Source organism: Coenobita brevimanus, chromosome 70, assembly GCF_032717465.1.
Source record: "Coenobita brevimanus isolate Jiangsu-jjx chromosome 70, ASM3271746v2, whole genome shotgun sequence".
Lineage (NCBI taxonomy): Eukaryota > Metazoa > Arthropoda > Malacostraca > Decapoda > Coenobitidae > Coenobita > Coenobita brevimanus.
The window spans coordinates 52,448,494-52,458,493 of NC_137023.1; the positions used below are offsets into that span (position 1 = coordinate 52,448,494).

General features: G+C 40.3%; 1 protein-coding gene across 1 annotated transcript in view; it reads right to left on the reverse strand.

Moving 5' to 3' along the window:
• Nucleotides 1–10,000, reverse strand: part of LOC145406446 (lachesin-like) — a 334,573-nt gene that overhangs the window by 127,439 nt on the left and 197,134 nt on the right. Inside the window, exon 3 of the mRNA XM_080277601.1 lies at nt 9,353–9,560. Within this exon, the coding sequence (XP_080133727.1) occupies nt 9,353–9,560 (208 nt within the window). The remainder of the gene's footprint in view (nt 1–9,352; nt 9,561–10,000) is intronic.

A 10,000-nucleotide genomic window follows, 5' to 3' on the forward strand; every position in this document is an offset into this window, starting at 1 on the left:
AATGTCCTACGAATTCGAAATTGGTGAAAGTAGGTCAAAGTCAAGGTCATATTCCGAGCCGCGCTAGATATGTATCAGCTCGTGGCTGGTGTGATTCCCCCCTCTGGGTGCCTCTAGTTTCTTTGTATTTTACTCCACACACACACACACACACACACACACAAAAGTCTTTGGTCCAATGCAACAGTGACCTTTGTTGTCACTGTCTAGACAGAAAGCTATATATAAAATGCGTTGGTTCTTGGAAGCACTTAGGTATTGCACATAAATTTGATGTCTTCCTGGTTCTGTTTTGTTCAACGCTTTGTTTAATACTCTCAGGCTCCTGTGATTCACCCTTGGCTGAGTAAAATCATCTGACGTTAGTTGCAATAGAGTACTTGAGAAGATGCGATCATTAGAGTGTTAATAGTGACGGTTTTAATACCCTCAGTCTCTTATGAGTCTGTCTCAACTGATTAAATCGTCTGGCGTTAGCTGAAATAGAATATGAGATTTGTCCTGACAATGAGAGGGTCATTAACTTATCATCTCTACCTAAGCACTTCATAACCTGTCACTGAATTTTGATCCACCAGCTCATCTTTTCTTTATTTCTGCTTCATCAAAACACCATAAACTCTCCTGTTTTTCATTAACACTTCATAACCTCATTAATTTTGGGGTCATCAGCATCTCATCACTTGTTCCTGAGTTTTGCGCAGTGAACCAGGTCGTCACATGTGGAAGCAGGCGGGGGGACGACAGGCATGATGGAGTCAAACCTCATTCTGGGGAAGCCCTCTGGTGTACAATGTTAATACTATAAACAATTCGAAGTTTCATGTGGAGGAGGTCACTCGGGGGGCTAAGGGATTGACTGCCCCCCTCTCCACCTTACAGGTTCCCTAAAGCTACAACACTAGTTTCACGGCACTGTTTTGTCAATATTCTCTCTCTCTCTCTCTCTCTCAACCTTCCACCAGCACTGTATTATCCCTTACGAAGTTCTGCGTAATCAACGTCTTCCTCATCTTACATCAACACATTCTAATATCCTTTGGTTTTGCATCAGCACTTATATCTCTCTGCCTCACCTTTGCATCAACATATTACATCTCTGTGTGTTTTGCATAATTTCTTCATTTCCTCTCAAAGAACATCTGCAGCTCGCAATCTCTCAGTTTTGCAACACCACCAAATATTTCCTTTCGTTTTGCGTCGTTATCGTTTTCAAATTTGCAGCAGCACTCCCACATTCCTCCCTCAGTGCCGTAGATTTCTTGCACTTTTTCGTTAACACTTGATCGCTTTTGCTTCATTCTATGACCATAACACAGAAGGTACTAAAATTAAGTTTAAAATGATGAATATTCCGGAGCATCATCAGAACAGCGATGGAATAGACTGGTAAAGGAATTTCCATATTATGGTAATGTTTTCTGTCGGAGCACCGTGCACTCACAATTCATTAGCCTCCACTGCATCCAACAATACGACAACGCTAGATTCTCATCAAGAGCTTTCAATAAAACCGTCACTAATTAAGCCCTAGAAAAGAAAAATGAAAACAATTAAAGTACAAGGGACAGCCTTTATTTTAAAAATCTTTCGAGTACATCAATTACACCCGTGAAACATAGTTATCAGCGACAGCAAAACATAGGATATTCATAACACTTTGACCGGAGAAAATCTCTCTCTCTCTCTCTCTCTCTCTCTCTCTCTCTCTCTCTCTCTCTCTCTCTCTCTCAACGGCAACCATTCAATACAGTTCTCGCCTACAAAGAGCCACAGGTGCTCCGCTACCTGTGTTTTGAGTAACAGATGAAAACACCGATTCAGTCCTAATCACACTCAATTATTTATGAACACAATGGGATGGTTTTCTGGCGGGGTCTCTCTGTGGGGTCTCTGTCGATTTAGCTTTAGTCACTGCCTCTAATGACATAAATGATTTCGGGTTCTAACACTCTCAGGCTTTTATGACTTACCGTGAGCTGAATGTTATCCTCCGGCGTTTGCCTGAATAGAATACTGGAATTGCCCGTAACATAAAAAAAGTTTATTATGACATTTATATTTTCTGGCTCCTTTACTCACTCTCGGCCGAACAATGTCGCCTAGTATTAGCTGCAACAAGGTACTAGAGCTGTTTTGACCATATGAGGGTTAACTGGCTAGTGTGACTTTTCCTTCTAAAGCACACACACACACACACACACACATAGGGAGTACACTGTAGCACAGGTCGAAGAGGGCGGTACTCCCAGGGCGAACAAGGAGAACGGCAAGCCGGTGACAAGGTGAGCTGGAGCTCCCATTCCACCACCCCGCACCTGTTTCTGACTATCTCTCTTCGTTGGACATTTTCATAATTTTCATTGATACAGAGAGCAGGCCAGCATTCTCTCAAACATCTACCTCCAGCTATCTAAACCACACTACATGCACATTACCCATCACACCTATTCCATCCCCCCTTCACAATGGCCGCTGCATTATTAAGAGCAAATTCTGTGTTATCTCGGATAGCCACCACCAGTTGGGTAGGGCTAGCGGCACAGGGCTCTCCTGGTCGCCATCCAGAGACTGTGCCAGCAGCGGTTATTTCTACCACAAATTATGATTGTCAGCGAAGAAGTTCAGGTTTAGCCTTATTCGAGTATTTTACCAACATCCGTGGTCACAGTACCAATCTGAATTCTGTTCACTTCTTCTCTGAATCCATATCTCCTTCAGCCTTATTCCTCGCAAAGACCAAATCTCTCCCTCTACTGACATTCCCACACAGTTTTCTGGTAAACATCTCCTCACTAACTAAGGTATCAAGGGTGGCACTTGTTGCTCTAGTAAATCTGTATACTCATTTGACACTACCGTAAACTTCACTTCTATCAATGTTGACTTCTCATTATACAAACTAGTTTACTTAAACATAACCACATATATTTATAAAGATTATAGCTCCCCCTGTGCCCCAACAAATCCTTGTGTTTTTAATTATATATCCACAGAGTTGACCAACCTTAACCTCATCCTTGCTACTGAAAGAAGCGCGTTCGGTGATTTTAACATCCATAATGTACTGTAGAATCGTTATTGCACTCTGCCATGACCGGTGATACTGGTCTAGAATGCGAGCTATATGCAGAATCGTTTAATCTCAAGCAACTGGTAAAGCAACTGACCAATATACCAGATAATCCTAGCCCAGATAATACAAGATAGAGGTACCACTGTCACCACATGAATCCTCTGACCACAGACTCATCAAAGCCTCATTCTTCAGTTGCCTTAAACATCCCCATTCTGAACCAGTTAGGGTGACCAGATGGTACTTTGAGAGAGCAGACTGCAAGGGATTTAGAAACTGTCTAGCTGATATTCCAGGACATTCAATCATCTTCACTGACATCAGTTCTACCTAGTCCAACATTAATGACTTAATGCAAGTTGGTATAAAGTTGTTCATACTCAGTAAACAATTTACCAAAAGATAGCATTCCCCAAAATGGTTCAACAAATTGTTTTAGAGAAACGATCCCAAGGTTTTTCGTATATAACTCATACTTAAAGTCGAAAGCTATCGAATCCCTCAATCAACTTTAAATTACCAGAGCTCACGCAAAAGCAGTAATAAATCTCGCTAAATCAAACTTTCTCTATAACCAAGCATCCAAACGATTAAATAATCCTAATGACAATAGAATACTAGGGTCAACCCTCGCTCTTTTCAGTAGTACCGTAACTTTGATATACCATCACCCATTCCCCCACTAAAATCTTCAGAAGGCAACACTGTGAATGACCCTCGTGGAAAAGCTAATATTCTTGCCAATAAATTTGCCAGAAATTCTTCCTTAGAGGAAGTAGGTCAGAACGTTCCTGTACTAGAACTTGACTATCCCAAAAACTGCTCCACTAAAGATACAAACTAGGCGCCTGTACGTAAAATCTATCCTAGACAATTTATCAACCAACAAAGCTTCAGGTCCAGATGTAATGCCTAAAACAGATTTTAAAAAGCTTTTCCCCTGAGCTTGCTTCTATTGTAGCTACTGTAAAGTACTCAGACCATGGACACGTACTTTTTCATTCTCTATTTCTTTGAAAGAAGCCAATATGCAATCACTTCCAAAGGAAAGAGGTTCCTCTGATCCCTCTGATTACTGACCCATAGTTATCACATCTCTTAGTACAGTACTTGAAATTGTCATTAATAAGCACACTGTAAAACATATTGAATCCAAAAACTTAGTGTCAGATAGTATGGTTTTCGACACAACTGATCCACTGTTGATTTACTCAATCTCTTTTACTCATATTATCCATCAGTCAACTGACCATCAGGGAGAATACGATGCAGCAGCCCTTAATATTTCTAAAGTTGTTGACAGAGTGTGGCATAGTTCTTGTTATCTAACTACCTTGCTGCCATCTATTATCTTTTGCTCCGCTGATTTCCTCATATCTCAGCAACATTAAGTAAAGGTATCTGATGTATATTCCAGTTTTCATTCAACTAATGCCAGCGTGCCACACGGTTCAGTCTTGGCAGTTTCAAAACAAATGAGGAAAGGGCTCCAGGTGCAAATGTTCTCAAAAGACACACTCAGTTCAGACCCAATAACTGTCCTTTACTCAGTAACTTTAATGTCCATCAAGAACAAGATGTAGAATATATAGAGGGGAGAGTGGCGTGTCCTGGCAAGAAATGTCGTTCTTGAGCTAGGCGGAAATAAATGGATATCTTAGTGCGCACCCTTACACATGCACTGTCGCGTAGTACTCATATATATTCCTTTTCACTGGTCCTACTATATTATCTTCATTACTTATTTCTGTCTTCTTCCTCTATGCCCATTTTTTTTTTTTTTTCACTTTTGTTTCTCTCATCCCTACATTGATCATATATATCGTTCTCTCTCTCCTGTCACTTCCTACACCAATTCTCATTGTCTTTTTCCCATGCTTTTGTGCCCATCATCTTTCCTTTTTCTTTGTCTTTTACCTGTCATGTTATCAGTTCTTTCAACACCCATCATATCATATTTTTTCTTTCTTGCTTCAGTGCCAAATAATCTTCCTTTGTCTCAAACTCCAATGACAATGATTCCCCCATTTTTCCCTCTTTTGTCTCAACGCCCACCATTCCCCCTGTTATTTTTCTCGTGTTCCTATGCCCATCATTTCGTACTTCTTCCTCTACTGTTCCAGCACCCATCATTTCCGCTACACTTTCTCCTCTCCCTTATCCTGGCTCTATTTCTCCCACCTTTTCTCTCTCAGTCTTCTACCCCCGCTCCCTACCTACCTTTTCCCTCTAACTCCTCTCCCCCTCCCATCTCCCCAGCCCTTCCCGCTACTTACTACCTTGGCACCCAGCTCCCCATCTCCACACTCCCCGGGATTTTTTTTTCTTTGTCTAGAAGGTTAAGGGGAAATGAAGAGGTTTCATCACAAGATAACAGGGATGAATTAGTGTTAACATATATTTGTTCGGTGCAGATTACATGTTGATGCTGTTAGTGTGGGAGTTCAATGTTTTTACCTCTTCCCCAACTACCCACTCCTCCCCGGCCCGGTTTCTCTCCCCTCCGCCACCCCTGCACTCCTCCCTGCCAGCTTCCTTTCTCTCCCCGCCCCATTACTCCTCTCCCCAGTCCCTCCACCCTCCCCAATGCTACAAAGAGGCGTAACAAAACATCAGCGATTCAGGACGCGGCGGATGCAGAGTCGGTGGCCCTTGATGGCAGAACACACGTGAATACCAGAGACTCTTCTTCCTGGAGGGAGGCAGAGGAAAGAGGGAGATAAGGCATGTGAGGAAAGAAAAGTGAGCGTAAAGAAGATACGGGAAAAGTAAGGGATGGGTAGTAAAATACCGTAAATGGAATATGAGAGTGGGAGAGATAAGAATAACGGTACAAGAAGATAAGAGATGGGAACATAAGAAATGTTTTATATGGGGAAAACATAAAACAAGAGTAAGGAACCAAACAGTAAGAATGTAAAGAAAAGTTTTACGCGAGGATAAATGGAAAACTGGAGTATGGAAACAAAGAAAAAGACAAATGGAGGAAAGGGCACACTCTGTGCTCTGTGATTCAGTGATAAAACAAGGAAGTCATTACTAACAGTTCTACCTTTAATTCCAACTTGTCACAGAATTAGTTTTAAAAGAATTATTTGCTGTGGCCTAGCATTTTCATTGATGCCATTACATTATGATCATCTCGGATTTCTTGATGCCTGGATAATCTATTTCCCTCATACATTCTATATTTACTGACTAAATCATCACCATCGTTTGCTTTCTGTCCTCAGTTTTCCCCTTCTTGACTTACCAAAGATCTTGCAAATCCTGTACTCTGATGACTTTTTATATTCACATTTTCTGATAGTGGTAATGGCTCTTACTTCTCGCACTATCATTCTCATCTCACATCATAGCCTTCATTCATACAATTCTCGATTAGCTTTTACATAGCCTACAGTACAAGTTTGACGACTTTATGTATTCACTGTTTATTAAATGTATTCATTTACCTAACAAAGTGTGTTGCTGTTTGAATGACTGAATTCGTTAGTTGATGTAAATTTTGCATGACTGTGAGATTCGGTGATAAACAAGATTATATCTGTAACTGATTTCCATTTGCTGAGTAGGAGTATCTGTCTAGTATCAGTGTCCGTTTATCATGACACAGCCGACCACGAGAGACCTGGGCAAAGTTTCTTTGCTAAACCTGCTTGCACCTAAACAAAACAAGGACGTGAAGTGGTAAATCGAAGGTTGCGTGCCGTAGCCTGGGGTTAATGCGTGTTGAGGGTACTTTCCTTGTCATCTATGCGATGACACAAAATTATATATCAGTATTTTGACCTTTGTACTTACAGCCTCTTTCTATTACCAATGCCCACTCTACCCTACAAACAAAAACACCAACTCCAACAACAGTGGACCAAATTGAAGAAGCTTCATCAGCAGCAGTCTCAGATAAGTTGGGAAAACTACTTGTGGTGGAAGAAGAACCGTGATGGAGCACAGTGGTATTGGCTCCAGGACGCACAAACTTCAGTACATCACGAACAACGGCCAAAGTCGGTAAGTTCTGGGGTCATAATCATAAACTTTCTTGTGTATAAGCTGTATGTATAAGATTGACTTTTTATGTTTTTCTCTTCACTCACTCGGCTACGATACACTTCACAACCAAATTGGAAGGAAAAATTAAGCAAACGCCATGACAAATTAATTCCTCATAATAACTACTATGTACATGTGCTCATAGTAAAAGCTGGGTAATAAGCTTTGTGAGTACAACCCTTGGGTCTCCAGTTGATACGCTAAAGCTTTTTTGTTGTTGCTTGGTCGAAGGGTGTTATTAATAATCTTCATCTCTGACGTTACTTTTGCCTACGAATTTGTTTTATATATTCCAAGTAAGCTTGAGCCTCCAAAAATCATTTGAAATATTAAGCACTTTCCCTAGGCACACGTAAACTGCACTAAATGAACACATTAGCCTATCTGTCTGTCTACAGCCAGATGTCATAATCCCGTAAGGGGTGGCCGTTTGCCTTTGAGTTAGCTGTTTTGCGTGAAAGGGCACCGACCCTCCGCCAACCCACTTGCTGACAAGTGGGGAACACATATGGGTTGATCATATGGTAACCACCCAGCGTTGTAAATTGTTTCCTGGTTTACAGGAAACCATTAGGCTTGTCACTCAATGTAAAGACGCCTGAAAAGGAAAAAAGAGTAATGAAAAGTGACAAGGAAGATGGGAGAAATAGGAAAAGAGGAGGGCAGATACAGAAGAAAAATGATAAAGGTGAAACAAGAAGTACGCAGCATTACAGTAAGTGGGTTGATGATGGTCGCCCAGTTATTAATTTTACCATGAGTCCTGTACTTAAACTGTTCGGTTAAAATTAACGTATTTTCTTATACGTTTCTATACTTATTTATTGAGAGAAGATTCACTGTCTCATTAAGCGCTCACAGCAGTTGGAAAATACTCTATGAGTGTTCAAACCTCTCTGAAAGAGCAAGAGAAGAGAAATATAATTCTGTTCTGAGGTAAAGACAAGACTGGAATTTTCACCGGGCAAAAATGGGAACACTGCTGCTAGTAGACATAATTCATAAGAAACAGATATGCAAAACTGTACAAAGTTAAATTTTCTAACTTACTTGGCAAGATTTTGTTGCAAAGAATAATTGTACATTCCTATTAAAAACAAAAAATAAAAAAAAAGAGTAAAGCTTAGCTATGTATGCTAATTAAATAGGACTTTAAAGTTTCCTTTTCTTGGACTCAAGTTTTCTTTTGCTAAATCTTTCAATGAAAATAATTTACCATATTAACTTTCTCATGGAATCTGACACATCAGTAATGTCATTTTTTTTTTTTTTTTTCTTTTTTAGTCCATTTTCTTTTCAAGCAGTTGATTTGTCAGATTCATGTAATCTTTTTTAAAACCAAACAAGTTTCAGTAATTTGCGTCATACCCTAAAGAGTAACACTGATGTAGTAATAGTACTAAGTCAATCAACCGGTAAATCTAACACCCTCTTGGAGTTACTGAAACATACAAGAAGCTGCTGCTGCTGCTTTCGTCATTCTTTTCCAGGTGTACAGAATTTTCCTTTTTCACCCTAAAGAACTGCTGGCGGCATAAAAATTATGAAAACACCACTGTAAATACTCACAAAATTCTGCCTCCATACAAGTTCTTACAATAACCGTGAGAATATATTTACATAATGTTTTTATCTTTATTCCTTGTTCAGAGAGGTACCACGGTCTTGTCCATTAAATGCGTCTGAATTTATAACCCAGATCAGACATTCAGGAAGCCACTGATGTAGTCCAATAAACAAACGAACGAACGTATTATAAGACAGGGTAAATGTATGTGTAGTTTCTCCGCTCCTCCCCTTTCAAAATAATTACGGTGTCAACACGAGAAGATTAAGGAGAAATCTCATAAAGTTAGTGAGGTTGCTTAAGAGCACCCTGACTGCCACTTTTTATTTAGAGTCTATAAATTAACTAATTCTGCTTACTGCCTGAAAAAATACTCTGCATGAAAGATAACTGTAGATGCTTGTGTTACAGATAGTTATGGAAACATTTAAATCAGAGGAAAAGCTTCGAACAGGACTAAAATATTCTTTCTCAAAGGTCTCTGTGAGGCTGCTTGAATTAGGTCCGTGCTGTACCAAAACTACATTTTCGGGCAAAACAAACAAGGTGCCTTATTCAATTTAAGGAGATATTCGTCTTACCTAAGGAAAGTGAGGCTAAAAAAATAAAATGCTAAAAAGTACTGTATTCACTAGGTTACACTGTACACTCACCCACAACGCTGAGTGTTCCGAACTGACTCTTGGCCACGAAGGTGTTGAGCTGACACATGTAGGTGCCGGCGTCGGTGGCGTTGACGCGTGAGATGTGTAGCGTCCAGGTGCGGTGGCCATCAAATGTGACATTGACGCGAGGGTTGCGTGTGATGACGTTCTCCTGCACCGTCAGTATGGCAGACTTGTCGAATGCGATCCATGCCACCTGTTAATGGAGACAGAAATGTTGTATCACAAACCAGCCTACAACCCCTTATTATACTCTTTTGTTTGAAGCTGGCCTAAAACCACCATCTCTCCATCTTGCATGCTGAGCTGTAACGAAAAATTAACACTGCTGCTAGTCCCAAAGTGTTATGAAATGTATGTGTTTTTTTTTTAATAGATAATGAATGGAGGAAGGAAAAACAAAGGAAAAAAATAATAAGTCCATGTGCCTAAAGGCATCCTCTATTCATAAAATATTTATAACAACTGGATTTGAATTGAAGTGGATTAAATGTTTGTGGGAAACAACTCCCAGGAAGTGAATTCCAGAGAGTAGTAGTTCTGGGGATAAATGAATTTTGATAAGCAGAGGTTCTGCATTGCCGGGGAGAGAGTGTGAGTTCATGGGCACTCCCAGCTGCCTGAGTATTTCGGGAG